Below are 22120 nucleotides of genomic sequence, written 5' to 3' on the forward strand. Positions count from 1 at the left end.
TACTTCAGTATACATTGATCAAATATATATCAAAATAACTTTAAAAGAAAAAGAATTAAATTTAGTTATAAAATACATTTGGATGTGAACTTAGACTATGATGACATGATAAAATGTACTTTTATATGGTCAGAAGAATGGCAAAGGATGTTTGTAATAACTGATCAGAGAAGAAACCTTAGATAATATTTAATGTGTAACTTACGCTAGTTTTGCACGAAAATTTGCGTGTACGGTCGTGAATTAATCAGCCAGAAATTCGTAATACGCGCACGCTTAACGTAAAATACATTGCCCGTATAGTAATTACGGACACCGCAATGGAAAATATATCGTCGACGGCTATGCGTGTAATCTAGATATACGACAGTCTCAGATAATTCTACCTAGCAATCCATATACGGTGCAATTAATTCTCTCTTAGCACACTTGCCAGAAACACGCATAGCTGTACCACAATTAATTGTATTTTGTAGAAAGATTTCACCGTAGATAAAACTTTATCTTAAAAATGATATTCTTGAATCAATAATAATAAAGTTTTATTCGTAGATGTATCGGATACATTTATGTATTACTGTAGATATATTATCATTTAAATAGTTAAAATAATATAGATTAGATTATAAAAAATGTAATCTTGAACAAAAATTTATATTTTGCGAAGCATATTATAATTGAAATTCATACGATTTTAATTATTTATTCACACATATTACATATCACACATGTCTATTAAAATGACACAATAGATACGTTTACAAATGTATGAATTGATTAATTATTGGATATATTTCAAGTATTTTTTAATAAACGCAATTACAGATGTCTCTCATGATGATTTTATTTTTTTCAATATTTATCCAGAAGAAAGATCTCTATGGGAAGAGATTTAATTTAAGATCCACGGCGGTGTTATCAATATCGTCGTCCTCCAATATCATTTGACCAAAAAAAGAAAAACTGTGAGTAGGAATGGATTTGCCTTGTTTGCATATTGCAGGTGCAAACCATCCGGTCATGTATTCAGCACGCGTGTCCGTGTGTACGTGCGTGTGCCAATGGAAAACATGAGAAATCGCCCTGCGATCTCCAATAATATTGCATTACCTACCTCGCACCGTCATCGTCGTAGGGATAGTCGGTTGGTAAGGCCAGCGCGAAAAGCGAGAAGAGAGCTTATCTCACCGGTACATACGCGGGAAAGGCGGTTCACCCTCAGGGAAAGAGGAAGGGGGAGAGGATAGTCCGATATCCCAACGTTCACGAAGGACTCGAAAAATATTCTCGCCCGTGGGGACGCATCTCATGCGCGAATCTCGCTTTATGTGCAATCGCGCCGCGTTCGTGTCCGAGCACACGACTCATCGACGATTGACGACACGTTGGGATAGAGGTGTACGGCAATCTATATAATGTCAGGGACTATATCTATGTAATGTCAGGAACTGTCGTCTTTCCTTTCTCGTATAGGTTTTTTCAGCGATTTGAAGTTGATCTCTCTCTCTCTCTCTCTCTTTCTGTCTCATAAAATTGCTAAGTAGTTCTCAGATGGAGCAACAAATTCTGAAAGAATTTTGCTGAAATTATCACGGAACTGTCCTGTGATAAATGTCACGCAACGGAAGCTAAGCTTTCGTATATTTCAAGTGAGATTATTCAAAAGTTTAGAGTTCACTTAGAATTTAAATCGTAAAAACACGCATGATATGCTGGAACTTTCATGGATATGCACGTTTCCTCTTACAGTCATATATTGATCGTGCACTGTTTGCACAGCGTTTTAATAGTCGGAATATCTTGACTCATATAGTCTACTGTTGAAATAGAATTAGTTCGTTGATGTGAGACACAGCTAAACCCAAAACCATGGCTATATTAGAAACTGTAATATGTCGCTGCAGGACTGTAACTCTGACTAATGTTTAGGAAAGCGTAAATTGCGATTTCCAGAGATTACCAGTGGAAAGAGAGGATGTGTCAATACGTTACTGTCCTCCGAATGTAGGTTAAAAATTTTCATAACTCGTGATTACTGATTATAAATCGTTTTTTAATTCGTAAATAATATTATTTTGAAAAAGCAATCAAGAATAATTAAGCAATGACGAAGATACCTACCAGAATTTTGCAGAGATTGGAAGGTGAATAAGATTAAGAAACGCGAGCGAAGAGGTACGATTTTTCCAACTTTAGTTAACACCGTTGGAACTCGAGTACTAAATTTATCTTGCTTTTAGATCTCCTAACACTGATAGTAACCGCTTTTATAGCAAAGCACTTGTTCGGCGAGTTGTTTAAGCCAAACGAAGTGGAGGACACGTTTCTCATTTGCCGGGGCAAATGTCTTCGAAGCGCGAGAGCTATACACTTTTTAGCCATCCTCTCGTCTTTTCACGCGCGCAACATTTTGCTCTTTTGTTCACTGACGACGTAGGACGGAGACCAAGCGTACAAGACGTCATTTCCGGGTTTGACAGCTTCGCATAAATTACATGCACGTTGTATGCACGTGTCGCTGAGAAAGAAGATGGGTAGCCCAGTTTATTCACGGCGGGTCAAATGCGTGGGAGGAGCTACGAGACGGAAGAGTGCATCGCGCGCTTAGATTCAGTTTTTCACTTTTTCACCATGATAAAACTGACAGCGTCCTCGATAACGCGGAAACCTTCATAATCTTGCGGAAATGTCTCTTATACTCGGGGAAACTTGGTTCTTTTTACGTGCGCGATCGAGATGCACAGTTCGATTTCTGAAATCATTTCGTATTGAACGATTGGACGTTTACAACCATATCTGATTAGAATAAGCAATTCTTTTAAGATATATATTATATTATATATTATTATAGATTATATATTATATTAAACATATATTATTATATATTTGTTAATATATATATATATAATTTATTTTATATATGTAAAAGTTGTATAAATTTTGGGAGATCTATCTCATTAATAAATTATTTGCGAGTTTTATGTTAGCAATAGTTACAAATAGAGACTTAAATTTGCAACAAGCTCATAAGATCTAAAAGTATTATAAATATATTATAACATTACTTTAATGATCATTGGACGATGTAAAGACATTAACATATAATGAGCTACAGTTTATTCGCCATAACCTTCGTAATATCTTCCGTAATACCTTTTTATGCATGTAAAACAAAGAGAAAGAAAAAGAGCTGTAAAAATAAATGTTTCGCGTGAGAATACGCAATGCATACAACAAAAAATTTGTAAACAATAATATTTTATCTTTACATGGAAAAAACGATTTTGCTAAAGTGTTTAAAAATGTAGCTAGATACAGATCTGAAAATAATTTTGTTAGACCATCAAACTTTTTAGGTAAGAGATACTCTAACTAATTGCTAAAATATCAAAATTTTTTGACATTCTAGCCATTAGATCGAGTGTCCTACCTAAAAATTTTTTGATGAGCTAACAAAATTATTTTTAGATTTGCATTTAGCTGAATTTTTAAACACTTCAGCAAAATCGTTCTCTTTGTGTAAATAACGATTGTCTATTAAGCTACTTCAATTCTAACTTTAATCTCTTGTTTCAACAATGAAGCTCCTTCATAATTCGATAACTCGTCTAATTCTGCGATATTAAAACTTGACTTACATTTGCATGTAAGCTCACTTGAAAATGAATTTTAAAGTTTTGGAAATATAAACTCTTGGCTATGTATAAGTATAATAAAAATGATACAATTTCCATATGTGCAAAAGCATAAAACCAACGGTAAAGACGCAAGCGTCTAACAATTTTCAGGTTGCAAGCATTAAAAAGCATCTCATTTAGAAGAGAAATATAGTATTCAGGAGAATTAATATTTAAAGATATCTTAAAATTGAAATCTAAGATCTCTAGAAAACCTGGATAATTTATAATCTAAAAGATCTTTTCTACGTAAGTCAGCGACCTAAGATTCTAGAATTTACCATTTAAGGAACTGAGAATTTTAGAACCAGAGACGAAAATAACCTAGAATTTAAGAAGTCTAGAACCAAATAAATCGAGATTGCAATTTTCAGGAAAGCAGAGAGAAGATGATGCTCCTTGAGGACACTCTTAGCAAGAGCACCGATGCAATAACTTTCGTTACATTTTTACAGAGATAATTGTACTTCTGAACTATCCGGTTGTTCACGTCGGACGGAATCGTTTAAGAGTCGACAATACACCGTTGAAAAGGATGGTGGCTTTTCATGGGCAGACGTCGACTAGACCACGATATAAGTACCTCTTAGGCACCAAAACTTTGTACTTAGTATAATAGCACGTCTGAATAATGAGATAGATAAGTGATGTAATTTGTCATTCGTGGGAATAATTGGCTAGCTTGATGAATGAAAGAACTTGTTGTTAAGGAAAGAATTCTGGCGCAATTTACGAAAAGAAAAGACAGACGATTTGTGTGTAGTGCAGATTAATATCACTTATGACAGAAATTATTTGATAATTTTATTGAGAAAATATCGGTATTTATGAAGCAATATAAATAAGCAAAAAGTACAGTATAAGAGGAAATCCTGTAGCAATTATCGCCTTGTATCGATGTCTGAAGATCAATACTTTCTTTCTGAAAACCTTGTAATTTAATTTTGACGTTATGTTTACAACAATTATTAATTTCACAATAAAAAAAATTCTTATTATTGCAGTAGCCTTTGTAAAATATTACGGGGATATTAAACAGATTTTGCATAAATGGTGCTGATCCTGCTATTTTATTCGTCTTATTATGTTTCGCTCGATTGCATCATCAATAATGCGAAGAAACATTATTTATTCTTTAAAATCGATGCCGTAATGATCTGAATATTATTATACATAATCGTAATATACATATGTTAATATAAAGCAGCGAATTCATATTAATATGCAATTAACCGCAATATTTTTTAGATATATTATTCGAAGACTATATGACGCGCGTACAATAAAAAATCGAATATCATATAACATTATTGAATAATTTTGAACAATTAAATACATACTCTAATAAAAATAATATCTCAATAATTCCAGTCCAGTTAATAATATTCTGTACTTAACAAATAAAGTTTCCGCTTTAAATCTTTGTGTAAACTCTATCCTTTAAATTTGGTTATAAAATGAGAATTTATCTGTGTAATGAGATGATATTTCGAGATTCGCCGTACGCAAGTTTGCTTTTTACGCTGTTAAATATCGGCTATGAGGTAGACCCGAATTAACTTCTCGCGTCGTCTTTTATAGAATTTCCGATACCTAAATATGGATGCTGGCGTAACGATTCCAGGGAAGCCACCTAAATGCGCTTGGCGCGATTTCAATTTCAAAGCGGGGAAAGCTCTTTAAAGCGGTATGCCGATTCCACGCGATTAAGCTATCAAGAGACAATTCTTGCCTGTATTATTCCAGGGAAATACTTTACCCTATTGGTTTCATCCTATTAAAAGAAAATTTTCCTTTATTAATTTTATTAAAAATTCCACTAAAATTTTTAATTACGGGAATGTTACATCAAACGTGCATAAGAAATTACTATTATTATTAAATCAATAATTATTTAATTATATTTTTAATGATAATTAAAATATTAATTTCATTTTTTTTCATATTGAAGTAATACTATAATATAATAGATATCTTCTAGTAATAAATTACTGTAATTTGTAAAATTACTGTAAGCTACGATACAAGAGATTATTTATTTTTAAGTAAGTATTTTTAAGTAATATTAAATTATCAACAATATAATCCCTAAGCTGAGGAACAGCTGATAGCTGGCAGTTCTGGTTTAAAAGAATCAACCCAGTTGAAGAACAGATCTACAAGAAGGAAAAAGAAAAAGATAATCCTTAAGTTAAAATAAAATATTAGTATAATATAGCAAAATACTTTCGACATAAAATTATAATGATGTTGTTATAATAATATTCTTACTCTTATCGATAATAATAAACGCGTTTTTATAAAAATTACAATCCCCGAATGATATAACACTCCTCAGAAAACAAGACTTTCATAGTAGCGATAGAAATACTCCTCTATTGTAATCACCAATACAAAGAAGCCAAGCTACTCTTATCGCGTGTCTCTTTTAAACTGCCATCACGTAAGCCTGAATAATACTTCCTTTTCGCCTAGTGAACTGCGGTGTGCACGCACGAAAAATTCTTTTTATTGTGGCAGGTAGTTGCATGTCTACAAGCCTATGAGAGCGTACACGTTCTTCGCACTGCTGATTATCGCGCGGCCATTACTTATTCTTTTTCTCTCCTGCCTTTCTTTACTCGTTCTTATACTTGTTTTAAAAAAAAACGCGACACCTTCATAAAGTCGTTGAATAGCGTCGACTAAAACTGCATTGCGAAGGGGCGTACCCGATTAAAAACGGTCGCAATGTCTGAGTGACGTAACTTTTTCTTCTCTATGATTCCGGAATGTGATTTCATGTAACTTGGACGTCCCGAGTATATATATTATATATTACGCGGCATAGCATTAAGATGTTAAATATAAATTACTTTCAGTTATCCAGGACGGAAATAAATCATTGTGTAGAGAAAAATGCGAGATTTTTATGGAGCTCAACCGTTATTATGTTTCATTAATTCCTTTAGTTCTTTGTTACAAATTTTGAGAACTAATTATCTAATATATCTTTATATATATCAGCAAAAAGATAAAATGTGAACAATTTCACACAAGTATATTAAAATTTTTTTCAAGTAAATCATTTGTTGAAACAGAAGGCAAAAATAAAAGAGATCTTTACTTGTAATTTAAATTAAAAGTTCGAAATAAAAGATTCTTATGTAGTTATTAATATAAATGAAAAAAGAAAAGAAAAATTATACTAATCCATCAATAAACAATAATAATATATATCATTTTCTAATTCCAAGCCGCCACTGTGTTCACATACCATGCGTTTCGTGTTAACGATTACGCATGCCTACATGCAAGGTATGGAAACAATTTCATGGATTTTGGTGAAGAATGTGGATAGACATGCGTACGCAAATACTAGGATGCACACGTAATTATTATTGTCACGCATTATGGAATGCGTTTCGCATCAGTGTTTTTAGCGATCGTATATAAATCATTGTATTCGATCCGCATGCATAATAACAATCACAATCAGAGTGTTTAACTTTGAGTTTTTTAGTTATCATTCGTTCGCCATAATGCAAAATATGCAGAAAAAAATAGAGTTATTTAATTTATCTTTATTATATTGTATATAAAAAAGTAGTATTTTACTTTTTCGTTTGTTCGCTAATTGTCTCCAGGGTTGTTAGCGAAATAGACAAAAAGTTTTCTCTAACTGAAGCTTGAAAAGAGCACTGAGTACAAGCAAAGAAAAAATATTAAAATTTTTTGTTAATTACGAACAAAAAATACAATACAAAATAAAATTTATTTTCCATTTATTTAATAAATGGAAAATGATAAAATAAAATAAAATGTTTATCATACTTTTTGAAGCATTTTTAACACTTTAATCTTGTATTTTTGAAAGAAAAATATTTATCTTTTCTGTATTTTTGAAAGAAGAATATTTATCTTTTCGTCTATATTTCTGCGACTTTTTGAATTCTTGTCAAATATAATTTTGAGTTTCTCCATCTTTAATTTATTTCATTAAATCTTTCTTTTGTGTGTGTATACATTAATTGCTTATTAAGATTTAACCTTCTCAAAACACTATATTCTAATTATCAACTTAATTAGAAATTTTTATCTTAAAACTACATAATTTTGAAAGCATCTCTCGTAATAAATCTTTCCGCATTTAAAAAATGCACGATTACTAAAAAAAAATGTAAATATTTTGTATAATATTGCTACTGCGAGTAATTTATGAAATGTCATTAACATGTATCTCGATTCTGCAAAATAAAGATATTATAATTTTTCTTTTTAATTTTATGTTAATAGCTTTCTAATCATTCACTACAAAATTAAAAAATCATAAAAAATATTTACAATGCTTCCTTTAATTAAAAACATTTTGTTTAATATTTTCAAGAAATGAAGTTTAAATTTAGAATTAGTATTACAGCAATTTAATTTTATCTTAAGATTAATAAATTTCTTAATTCCATAATTTTTCCCAGTTTTCCTGGTTCTCTCTGACTAACAATTCTGGTCTAGCAGTACAACGATACTATCTGCATTCATGTGTTACTTGAACAACACAATGTTTTCGTGTTGCGTTTAAAAGCACGTTCTGTTCTTTCTCATATATTCATGAACTTGATGTATTTTTGCCTGCATGGATAAAAAACAATAATTTGGCACAAAATACACAATGATTAATATAATTTATTATCTACGGTTATGAGATTAGTTTTCCTTTATTCTTTCTACTTTTTCTTTTTCTTCTTTGCAAAAAAATGTTTATAAATGAATAACTATTGCGACATTCTAAAACATCTTTAAAAAATACCATACATGCATTTTTATTTTCTCTTTTCTCCGTCTGTGAGCATATCATGACAATATACATACATTAATAAAAATTTTTGTACACACAGTGTCTGAATAAAGAAAGAGATAGAAGAACCAGAAATGGTGTACCTTCTAAATTTATTTCTGTCGTTTTTATGGCTATGTGACATGGCTATCACTATATCTAATATAAATATTCAGAGCCACGTATATTTTCTTTTCTTTATGAAAATGTCCCTTCATCATTTTTACGAATCTTTCGTGTTTCCTCTTGCTTTGTTTTTATCATTCGTTAACCAATCAAAAGACAGCGTTTTTTTTACACGTTTGACCATATTTATTCTGTATTACTGTTTCGCACATGTTTTTTTTTTATCATATGCCGGCGGTATTTCTTTCCCTCATCACTAGCGGCTGATTAAGTGAGTCTGCATCCACTTTTCTTTTTCTGACATAGCTTTAACGCGGCGCATTGATGAAAATCTCACTTCAGTCACCGTAATTTAACGAGCGGTAGACTGGAAAATGCATCACGCTATTTTTGCGCACGTATGGTATCTTTCACATATTTCCATATTTTCACTGTCGAGCTTTCTCGTACGCTTCCAGACTTCCTCTATTCTCTCACCGCTAATGACTCGCACGATGGTCGTACGTGTGTACAAGCATGCACGCGTGAGTTCGGAATAAACGAGCGATTCTTGTTGCACTTGAAAACTCGCCGAGTAATGCCGAGAATTTTAATTAGAAGCACTTTCGTCACGTTTATGTATAACAGGTGTCTGTTAAACGCTTCGATACGCGTGCATATCTGTGTTTTCTCTCCTTTGTCCCGCATTTTTTGTCTGTAAAAAGTTTCATCGACTAACAAAATTCTAAGTGCCGTTTGCGGATATATGTACATGGAAAATACAGTAGTACTACAGTTTACTGAAGTAGCTATAAAGTTAGATACAGATCTGAAAATAATTTTATTAGACCATTGAAATAATTGTGTGGGATACTCAAGTTGATTACTAAAATATCAAAACTTTTTGCAGTAACACTCATTTTTTTTCAGCTACCTACACAATTATTTTGATGGTCCAATAAAATTATTTTCAAATCTGCTTTTAGCTAAATTTTTAGATACTGTATAATGTATAAGAAACTTTTGTTGTAAATTTTCAAATGTTGGAAATTTGTATCCAACAAAAATGTAAATTTAAACAGCTATGTTGTGAAATTGCAAACATTTTGTGGTGAAATATACGCAAATCTTAATGCGCATGCGTGGCACGCCAGTTTTGTAAATTCATAGCAAATTTCTGTTGTAAATTTGCAAATATTGTAAAGCACAGCAAAACGTTACATAATTTGTAAATTTACTGCACATTTTTATTGTAAGGGTAAATTCACAAACATTTCTGACAATGTATTTCAGTAAAATCATTCTTTTCATATATGATAATATCGTTATATGTTATTTTATCATACTATCAAAATAATTATGGGTAACTCAAGCAAAATGAACAATATTGCAAAAAGTTTTGACATTCCAGCAATCAACTTGAGCATAAGTATTTCGATATTCCAACAAAATTATTTTTAGATTTATTTTTAAAAAATAACAAAACTATCATTGATTCAATATCATTTTTGTACGTTAGTTTCTCCAAAGTGTGTCCTAGTTTCTGTAAAAATTTAAAGTATGCTGAGTTATGGATATTTAACATTTCAAGCAAGCGCTGGCCTGTGACTTCAATTTTTTGTGCACGACATTTTCATTTTCGTATTTTTGCTTCTCCGTTTCGCTTGGAAATTCGATGTTTGATGTGCATACGGGCATATGCGCAAACGGATAAACCAGCAAGACGGTTTCGCGCGCTAAAAAGGATTTCTCTCAAGACGAATATACATATATCCGCCTACCACCGCACGGCAAGTTATTTTTCCTAGAGAAGTAAACGGGAGAGAATAAAATTTTTAGCTGCGGGTTTTCTATTTCGTCTTCTATCTACAAGTGTTTTCCAGGATTATCCGGGACTTGCATGCCGGCACATCTTTACGTGGACTCTCTTATTTTCTACAGGCCTTCTTTTGAGTGTCGGCACATTCATCATGCGTAAAAAATTATCTAGCACCATTTACTCAGTGCGTCTTATTGTAAATGTATATTTTCGAGGATAAACTAACTGTCTTTCTATATATTTATAGCATGATGTAGTTCTCGGAAATTGCATTTAGATATATAATTTTGCAAGTAAGTACACAGTCTGAATATAACCAAAATATAAACAATATTTATATTAACGCTTATGCTTAAACTAATAGAGAAATGTTAGAGAATTAAGAAAATGCAATAAGTTTTTACCAAATATAATGATTAATAACTTTTTTTACATCTCTGATATGTGAATAATTAATCTCATTTATCACAAGTTTTTACCGAAAAGATTAATAGAATTTTTTTACATCTTTTGATATGTGAACAATTAACATCATTTTCATCACAATTTATCAAAGAGAGTAAATAAAAATTAAATATTCACATACCGTTATCTCTTTTTTTGTTCTACTTTCTTCTTTAACAACGTGAATTTTAATTTGCTTTAATTGTAACGTGAATAAAAATGCATTTATTCACGTTGCGCTGTAATGTCGGTAAATAAACGTTAAATTAAAATAATTATATGCACGCTAAATGTTTGATATCAAAGGTTGAAAAAAAAATAGATTAGCGTTTCGATCTTAAATATAGTAATGCATCGGAACGCGATATAAAATAATATACATTTGCACTCTACCTCGGCATAATTGGCAAGGAAGTAATTATTAGAAGATTGCTCGCGATATTGCTTCTCTTAGATGCGATTAATACTTTATGAATGTAATACGCCCTAATGCGACTTGTACCGCGAAATGTAAATTCAAGCGTTAACTTTTCGAGCGCCTCATTCAAATTTCACCTGCGATTAACGTTAAGGAGCTTTTACGAGCTTTTAAGAGCACTGCGCTCGCGCGAGGAAATATCTTCTTACTGATTTTTTTTCAATTTTCCTCGATACATAAAAGCGTAAAAAGCATTCAAAAATAAACATAAAAATTTCTTATAAATTACTGTAATTACGCTATATTCAGTAAGGCAGTATTATTGATGTCTCCATCATGAACGTTGAAAAGGCATTCTCGCGGACTTCCGCATCAATTGAAAGTGAAAGCTTTATTCACTTCACCCGATATATAAGCGGCATTCTATAATTTCACAAAATTTAAAAGGCTCCCTTTATGAACCGCAGTCGAGCTATTTAATGCCCCATCATTCAATACACAGAAAGGGATCTATCTCCTAGCACTTTTCAACAATACAACGTCCCTAGGAATTTATTAAGCTCTATGTCTCCACGTTTTATCATGCCATTCACGTGATGAAATATATATCCTAACTCATTTAATTTACGTGTACGTGTTCATTATTATTGACATTTCTCATCTTCCCTGCATAACAAAGATATTAATGACGTTGACAATAGCAACGATAAAACGACCTTGCAATTCTATTTTACTCAATATAATTATATATTTTACGTTCAAACCTCATTTTAATGCAACTTAATGATGTGGAAAATATTTTATGCAACTGTTATCTTCGTACAATTTTGAACGAAATGATAAATATATTGGACGCATTAAGATAAGTCAATGTAATTTGCTTTCTAGCTCTTGTAAACAACAAGGCGTAATAAATAAATAAGCAAATTTCGTATTTTTAGCACAAAAAGTGAAAAAAAAAAACGGTCTTGCTGAAGTATTTATAAAAGCCAGATCTAAAAATAATTTTGTTGTACTATCAAAATAATTATGTAGAATTAAACGTTGGTAACAATGCTGTAAAAAAATTTTAACGTTTTTGCAACCAGTTTAAGCGTCCTACAATTATTTTTATGTTCCAAATAAAATTATTTTTCAAGTCTAGCTAAATTTTTAGGTATTTTAGCAAAACCATTCTTTCCATGCATAAATTTCAATTATTATATATATGTTCAAAGAGGATCGTCTGTAAAATATTAATTCTTATTTCAAGAAGAAAAAAGATTCTTATTCTTTGCTCACCTTTATCGAGCGACCTCGCCAAAAGGATTGTCGGCAGAATCAAGAAGACCATGTACCACGAGAGCCGGTCCCGCATCCTCGCGAGGTTCCAAGTCCTCCTGGAAGAGAAACATCCGATTAATATTGCAGTCTTCAACTAACGACTCTATATACCCATCTTTATTACATAAATACGCGTACAATGTATTTGGAATGAGAAACTTTGTTCGTACGGAGAAAACTTCGTTTATCATGCACCTAAAAGTCGGCTACCAACGTGAATAACACAGAGAAACTCAACTGAGAAAATAAGATTTTCATGTCTCTACCGATGTGTATATGGAAACGTGTACACGTAGTCCAACTTGAGAATAAATTTTGCTTGGCGTAGCACTGACATCGTTGAATTTAGCGAGTTTTTCTCATAAAGACTATTTTGTATTTTTTAACAATAAAAAAGCTTTCTGCTAAAGCTTTCATTTCTTCCATTTGTAATAATCAGTAATATATAATGATATAATTCATAACATGAGTCAATTTCTTTCTATCTTTCTTTTTATTTCCCTCTCCTACTCGCTCGAAAAAGAAGTGTTTAAGATATTAAAGTGTTTTAAGATATTAAAATACTTTATTCTTGAGACCAGGACAAAATATTTTAATATCTTAAAATTAAACACTTCTTTTTCAGTATTTACTTCAACTTTTAAAATTATGAATTTCAATACATTCATGTGACATTATAAAATTGAAATATATACAAAATTGAAATTTGAGGAAAAAACATTTGAGCGACTTATGATTTGAAGTTTGCCAGAAATAATGCAAATTATTGATTAATCTAACAATAAAAAACAGATGCGAGTAAAGATGCTAAATTAAAAATATGCTATATTTCGTCCGAAATATGCGGACAGATTGCTACAACGCGTACATGGATATATTTGCCACTAACTCATTGAAAGTTGCGTTGCACAAAAAATACACAGGCTTTGCATGGCGTGTTTGCTCTGGCACGTGCAACGCAGCGGCTTGCAATTCGGTGCAACGCATCAGATCTCTTGGACGTACGCGATATCGCACGCTTTTCAAAGTGCAAAACAATTTCGGAGCTACGCGGGATGCCACCGGTGCCCGCCAGCGCGAAGCTCGACGTCGCGTTGCGCTGCGCTGCACGAACGATAAATTTACGCCACTGAACACAGCGAAAATGAGGAACGTACCACGCGCCGTGAGAAAAGTACGGTACAGAAAATTGCTGACGCTGCGCCGCTAATTCCGCGCAGTGCGTAACGGCAAAGTATGTCGTTGACACCTCGATTTTCACGGTGAACAGGTTGAAAGGTTAGGAATATGGATGCAGGCAATAATGGCGACACTTCTTTGCACGGATCGCTTTTTGTTCATCTTCTTCTTCTTCTTCGTTTTTAGTTGGCTCTGGTTCTCTTAACGAGATTCACTTGGCCAGTCGTACTAGGCACAGTTGAAGCCGGCAACGCTTTTCAAAAATAGTGCAACATTCGAAACGAGACAAAATTGTACGTCCACCTCTTACTAAATGTAACACACGACTGCTTTTTGTTAATAATATACGCGGTTGCTACACTTGCGTAATGACGAGTCACACGCAGCGAAAAATAAAATTTTCGGGAAGGATGTGACGCTCAGTGACGATATACAATGGTGGATAAAAAAAGAAAATACATGATAATCTCGTACGAATCGGTATACATGTGGATCGTGAAGGTGCGAGATATAATATGATGCAACTTAAATCTAGATGATATTACAAAAGAAAATATGTAAAGAACCAAAATATGTAGAGCATTTATTAATTCTAACGATTAATTCCAACAGAACTCCTGGCAGCGACGTGTCCACGGAGTAATTCAAAATTATTCTGATCGATAGACATCGTGTCAGTTTTCTTCAACGTGGACGTTGGAACTTCAAACAAGATTACAGTTGCTCGTTTCAATGTTTAAACTTTCGAACAGTGCTGATGTTCCTCAATTATGTTCGAAAATTAAAGAGCTGTAATAAATTAATGTTTGAAAACACAAATCATAAAAAAAATAGATTAAAAACTTTGTTCTTCACTTTATTTTTATTCAACAAAATTCGTTTTAATATCATTTTCAATAATATTTAATATGGAATTCTATTATTTTTCTTTCCAACATGTGTTTGAAGAAAACAAAGGTTCTTTTTTGCAAAAAAAATTCAAATTTTATATATTAAAGAAAAATTAATGAAACTCTACTTTTAAATTTATGAATAGGAAAGAAATAAAGACACTGTCTTAAATTAAAGTAAAAAATACTAAACGTTTTGTAACTAATAATAAGTAATAATTTACAATTGAAATCATTATTTAACAACAAATTGATAATGGACATTATGTACCGTGATTTTTCTCTCCAATTTGCGATATGAATGCGTACATCCAAGGATCCTATACTATTAGATTATAAATACTATTAGATTATACTTTTTGATGCAAATTTTTCATTTTCAAATGTACTTTTAAAGTTTGAAATAGAGAAGAAGGTAAGTTTAATGGACGACAGAATGTTAACGAGTTCAGATTGCGTAAGACATCGTTCTCTCTCCATCGAGAAAATTAACACTTTACATTATATTCCATAACAAACAAACGAGTTAAGCTCGTTCGTTCGTTAACTCGCATAACACTTTTATCCGTTCGAGAATTGCGTAACGTGCAACTACTACTCGGGCTGCACGTGCTAATTAAATACGAGAAATTTGCGGAATCCAGGAAAACGTATTTCTTTCATATGATCGTTAACCCGACTGATTCTTCAGTTAATTGGATTGTTGAAGTCTCGACTGTACCAAGTACCATATGGCAACATGAAAAGAGAAACATATATGGAATTACTCCGACAAAACCTCACGGTTGATGCGAAGTCATGGTGAGATAACCCGACGAAGTGAACGCAAAAGAATTATGTATATCGACACATATTACTTATGCTGTTTCCTAGATGTAATCTAAACGAGTTATAATTAATGTTCGAACATGACATGAGGGGTACTGTTGATCGCGTGACGAATGATAGCAGAGTACGAATAAAATATTTATATGTATATGATGTAAAATATTTATATGTATTCCATGGTTTGTACGACGCGATAAAGTAAAAATTAAATTTTATACAAAAAAAATTTCATACAAAAATAAAAATATAAATTACGCAACCTTTAAACGACATTTGTATATATCTTTTTCGCACTATTTATATTTTTACCTAAAATATATATGTTTATATTTAATATTTACCCGTGCAATTTCATGCTTTTTATTTAAAAATATAAATATCAGATGTTGTTTAAATCAGTTTTACAAAAAACTTTAAATAGACTCACTAAAATTTCGATTTTGAAGTAGGTAATCAGCAACAACTTCGATAGCACAATTATTATTTGTATTAAATCCAATGAATTAAATAAATTTCAAATTGCTGACTGCGTTAATGGAAAACATTCTTTATTTTTTTCGTTTATCTGTCTAAGAGTGTTATATTATTGTATAATGATAGAACTGATAACAAAACTCAATTCTTACAAATATGCATTTATCTGACTATGCTATTTAACAATTACTGCATTTTACAAATGTTACATGTTTGACGATTTAACAATTATTTTATTCATGTTAAGAATTCACAATATTTAAATTATTTTGGCATAAATTCTAGAGAGCAAAATAAAAAAGAAATTAATATTAAATTAGCTAAGAAATGCAATACGGAACAAGTCTACGTAACAAAGTAAATACATGACATTAACATTAAATATTAATAATCTTGAAACCCATATTTATTAAATATTTATTAATTACGTCAAAAATATGTCGGTTAGCTGGGCAGATTGTACATTTAATTGAATATTATATTGTACGTTTAATTTTTAATATATTTAATTTAACATTGGACATTATTACATAAATATTAAATCTTAACCATAAATATTAAAAATTCATGAAATGCATGAACATGTACCTTTTTAGTCAGACAGATTGTGCATTTAATAAAGCCATGAAATTCTTTACTAATTAATAGAGTATGCTGGTTTAATTATAGAAAAAATTAGAAATGTGCGATTGTATATAAAATTTTATTCTATTTTATATAACATTCGCAATTTTTCAAAAATTTTTCAAAATTTTTAGATTTTAGAATTTGCTGTTGTTGGAAAAAACTAATGTACATTAAAATCCCGTTTTACTCAATATGCGTTTTTAATAAAAGCCGTAATTGCAATGAAACTACTATTTATCCAGATAATCGCATTGCGTGCATTACAAATGCCGGACAAGTTCCATTTAGCGAACGGAAATTTGCTTTCCGTTCTCTGGAATAAAAGTTAAAATATTCTGCTATTTCTTTTTTTTCCGATAGATTTCGCTCGGCACGATAAACGAATAAATTGTTATTCCACACAATTAAATTCTCCGGAGAACACGAAAGCTGAATGTTGCTGTTCCGGTGAGCTATGCGGCCGAAAGTTTCGACGTTTCGAATTCCAACTGGCTTTAACGTCTCCAGTCCTAGATTTTCGCAACCAAAATCCTATTTAATGTCGGCACGGATCGTTGACACGCTTATTTTTGGAATTATCTTTGCGCCCACTTGGGAAATTCATCCGACGTGAAGGACGATTTTACTTGCGCTTAGAGCTCACTTTCAATTTAAACTCGAGCTTCAGAAAAAGTTTTACGAGAACTAACCTGGTAGCGTCAGTAGGTATTCACTGGAGGTCGCACACCGTGGAAAAGTTCGTGGGCTTTTATGCGGCGAGAGTGCCTCGCAACTGAACAAGCCAGAAATTATTGTGCACGCTTCTAAACGCTCCCCTGAGTGAAATCTTGTTTAATGGAATAATAGATCACGGTTTGGAGTATTAACGCTACGCCAATATTAGCAAACGTAACTAACGCCCATTTGTTGACGCGTGGATTCGAGCTTCAATGGTAATTCGCGCGATTTGCGTCTGATTCTTGTGGTGAGTGGACAGGACCGCCACGTTTAATCTTACTGATGTTTGTCGAGCAATCGTCAGCCAATTGACAAATGCGTATCGTCACGAGATAGACATACCTCTGGTATACGTCTTGATCTAAAGAGTCTTGACAATACACGAAGTATTACTGTAAATCTGAAAGATTATGCTTACATCGGTGTAAGCTAAGATTTACAAATAGATCCAGATTGTACGTGCGCAAATTTCTACGAAAATATTTGAAAAAGTAAAAGTAGTCAAAACAACAATAGTATCTTCCTATAATCTTAAACAGATGAGAATAGAATAGATTATAATGCGGTTTTGTACTATGTATTTCTTCCGTTTTCGAAGTGTCTGGATAAATGTTAAAATATTTCTGATGATCATTGGTGTGTACTGCGAGGCGCTATGGCATAGATTGCAGATAGTTGGCAGAAATGTACCCACTGTAACTTTTAATTAATTAAGAGATAAGTCAAAAGTGAACTCCGGGCAAGCGTGAAACGCGAGGGAGGTATTCGTAACAGCGCAGAATTTATTGTACGAGTTAGAGAATTCTGGTCATGCTACTTATTTATCGAGCTAGTGCTTTATATACTTTTGTTAGTTGTGGAAGCCCCGTTCCATTACGAAAGTTTTTCGGATCGCAACTTCTTCTCCCAGGACGCGATGGTAGTCATTGATGCGTTTTCGCTTGCAAAAGTAAGTTCTTTGCGAATTATCGTTCTGTAAATATCCGAAGGCGGCGACCTGTTACAGGCATTACGTGTGTCGCAAAGTGTTTTCGAGCCGCCGCGCACCGTAAAGCATTCGCCATCGACACACTAATGATATTCCCTTTTTAACCGGCAAATGTTTATTCCGAAAGCCTCCTGGGTTGGCTATTGCACTAATGGAGGCAGCAAATTCTCGTTAGGCAAGATCTCTTTGATCCGTTTCCATCTTACATCAAAGATTGGACATGTGACACAGAGTTGATTTCCATGAGTGCTGCAGCATTAGACAGATTTCTAAAATCACATGGTTTCAGTCGCTGCTACGTATACGTATTCGTGTCAATGACCGGCTTAACGTTGTTTCGAGACTCACAAACGTTGCTCTTTAATTTTATTTCGACGTATAAAAGGAAACTTGGCACGCGCCGTTTGTTCCATTTTCAACAGTTCTACAAATCAGACAGATTCGGCCATCCGCTTTTACCCTCGCAGCAAACTTTTCCGCTTGGGAGTTTGCATCAATTATACGCTTTTGTTCCACTAAAGTACTTTAAAGCCTTTCACTTGCTATACAGTTCGAGTATTTTATTTGAATATTCTTGTCTCTTTTTAGATCCCTTGTCTTTTTCCAGTTATATTTAAATTATACTTATATGATTAAAGTAAAATAAAGCTTTTCATTGTGCTAAAAAAACAGTTTCAATAATTTCGAGATTGATAAGTTATTATTGCAATTTTTAATAAATATTACTTTATTGAATATTTTCAGTTCAGTCTATAATAAAAACACTTTCAGTGCTTTTAATAAAAATAAATTAAAATAAATATAATAACAGCTGATAAAAGTTGTCGATTAAAAATATTTAACATTATTAGATTGTTAAGTTAAGAAGAAATTAAAGTATAAAAAAGTGCACTAACAATAAGTGATAAATCATATAAATGATAGACATTAATAATATAAATCTATATATTTTAAAGAGATGAAAATTTTCATTTTCGTAAGGAAACTTTCGTGTTCAATAACTCGTGTTCCGTATTTGAGGACTTTTTAATCAAGGAACTTTTCAAAGGGCTTTTAATCAGTTCTTGAGGCCGCCTGCTTTGGTGAATAAGCTTTTCTGGCAAAAAACAAGAAAACGATTTACAACTTCCTTGCCTTTTTGCTTCTAATCCAAAGAGCATTGATCGTTAATGCTTATGCTTTTATTTTTTCCAATCCGAAATACTTTAATTTCTTTAATTCGTTTTAAACGTTTTGGAGAAATTACTGTAAAGCAATTAATATTATAATTTAAGAACTTTATGTACCATTATATGCAGGGAATAAAATATAGAGATACATAAATACAATATATTTTTTGTCATTATTTATTTTTATAATTTCATAATTACTTATAAAAGTCAAACACATATTTCTTCACTTTAGTATTTTTTAATTGTCGAATCATTAATTTTAATTGAGAATAATCAGAAATCAAGAATTTCATAATAAAATACATCAATTAAGCTTAATAAATGTTAAACTTCACTCAATTTTACAAAAAAAAAAATCTTAATAAATTACGTTCTCAAATAAGAAATTATCGTTCAAATAGTTCTAATTATATCGTATTGAGATTACTTGAGCGTTAAAGATTTTTTGTGCGGATGAGTTAAAAGGATTATCAAAATAAAAGGTCCGTTTGTTAGCATTTCATCCTGCGGATAACGAAGGTGTGTTTCTCGTTAAGAGAAAAACGAACTCCAGCCGAGATTGTCGAAATGGCGTCATTATTTCGTTCTCCCTCGCGGTGGAAATAAAAAGATTTCCAAGATAATCTCGCGTGCGCCCGAATTTTACGATATATATCGCGTACATCGAGTTAAACATCTATCGGCGCATCAATTTATGAAAACGCGTATTTTAATAAAGCACAGACCACAGAGGAGACCCGTAGAAGATGGCAAGTCTATCGCTACTCATGTCAGCTTCGAACAAAGTTCAACAAAAAGCTAGAGGTAGAGAAGCTAAACAAGTAGCTCGCTACTTGATTCGTCCTTCTACTGGCTTCGTGTATCCGCGGCAGAACGACGAGTTTATGCGAAACCAGCAGGGAAGCAAGTCAAATAACAAGTTATGTGTTTGCAACAAAACGTAACAAGAAAAGTACGCAAGTAACTTACAACTTGACTTGTTTCTATACTGCCTTGCGTATTTGTACAGTAACGGCCGAGACGTAATGAAATATTAGAATGAGATATTAGGAGTAAGAAAATGAAATGCAATGTGTTACCATAAGATAAGAAGCACAAGAAACAATTAATTCAGGAGTAATCAAAGATTCTTTTTATGTAAACGATGACTTGGGATGTTTTTACATTTCAATTAATATCATAATTAACAACATATTGTATATTATTGATTGCTTTCTGATTTATAAGTATTATTTGAAAACATTATGGATATGGATTTAATCACAACTTTCTGAAGAAAAAGTAGAAACCAAATAAATATTATAAACATTAAATACTTTAAGAATAAGCACGTTAAATAGTTCATTATGTATTTTCAAAAAATAAAGAATTTAATTAATATAATGCTTTTTTACTGGGAGTTTTCGATAAAATTGCATTTTTTTAAATTCTTAAAAACCAATTAAAAAAAAAAGAAATATATTAAACAATATCTATATATGAAACAATATTTTATAATTTTAACATTTTTTCGTCGCTGAGATGTAAGAACGCCTTAGGTGACTATTTCTGAGAAATTTAACTGCAAAGTGAATACGATTAAAAACAATTAAAAATTATAATATGTTTTTTGCGGACTTATATATATATAATTACAATAAGAAAAAGAGATACGAATAAATAATAAAATTTCATCATACAATTTACGTATATTTTTCGCTTAATTTTATCTATACATATATAAAGTCTCGATAACTTTAATTTAAACTTAGCCTTTAATATATTTAATGTTAAAAATTATGAAGTAGCGAAAGGTGACGCCACTTACATCATATACAAGATAATTGATACTTCATTAAATTTTTACTAACAAAGCAAAAATTGGTTTCCGATTTCTCAAAGAACCTAATGTCGATAAAGTTTGCTACATGTCGCGAAATGCTTTTTATGTAGATCTTTATATATAGAACTTTTTATCTTTACATAGCTCTGAACATAGAATGCTTTAAAATGATACTTTAATAACAATCTAGAAATTATACGATATGAAATTAAAATTTTATTATTTCGAATACATATATACATATTGATAAAATGGAACGATTCTATATAGGTCTAATTCAATCTGACAATTGTTGAGTAATGGACGAATCGCAGTTTTATTATTCCACAGTTTTCTATTTCGTGAAATCTTGAGATTCAGATTTGTTTTTGGTTTTGGCAAATTTATGTACCTTTACGACAGACCGCTATATTTCTGTTTTACAAAACTTTCGCGCCAGCAGAGAACATTCATCAAATTCGTCGGCATGACAATAAGGCATTTTTTTTTTTTTAGAAAAGAATAGTTTATTTCTAACTTCTATTTCTGTTGCTCTCGATATGTCTATAAATACATATATAGTTATAAATTTGACAGTAAGAGTTTCATATCACGAAGACAAGTGTTCCTTTCTCATCTTTAAAAAGAGAAACCATATTCACTTTATATGAAGTTTATGTCCATTGCATTTATCTATATATATATTTTTATTAAAATATTGTTAGATTTATTAAAATGGAACATTGTTAAAGTTTATTTTTTTACACATATTCGACACAATTTTCAAGTCACTAATTTTAATCAAATTTCATAAAATAAATCACACAGAATAAATAATTATTTAT

The 22120-nt window shown here is 31.6% G+C and overlaps 1 protein-coding gene across 4 annotated transcripts in view; it reads right to left on the reverse strand.

The window, feature by feature from the left end:
* The window catches only part of LOC108753723 (hemicentin-2), a 225837-nt gene that overhangs the window by 125734 nt on the left and 77983 nt on the right, over window positions 1-22120 (reverse strand). For all 4 annotated transcript variants that reach the window (XM_018495583.1, XM_018495586.1, XM_018495585.1 and 1 more), the window contains one exon: window positions 12558-12655. In XM_018495583.1, coding sequence (XP_018351085.1) covers window positions 12558-12655 — 98 coding nt within the window. The remainder of the gene's footprint in view (window positions 1-12557; window positions 12656-22120) is intronic.

The sequence above is a fragment of the Trachymyrmex septentrionalis genome, unplaced genomic scaffold, assembly GCF_001594115.1.
Source record: "Trachymyrmex septentrionalis isolate Tsep2-gDNA-1 unplaced genomic scaffold, Tsep1.0 scaffold70, whole genome shotgun sequence".
In the NCBI taxonomy this organism is placed as follows: domain Eukaryota; kingdom Metazoa; phylum Arthropoda; class Insecta; order Hymenoptera; family Formicidae; genus Trachymyrmex; species Trachymyrmex septentrionalis.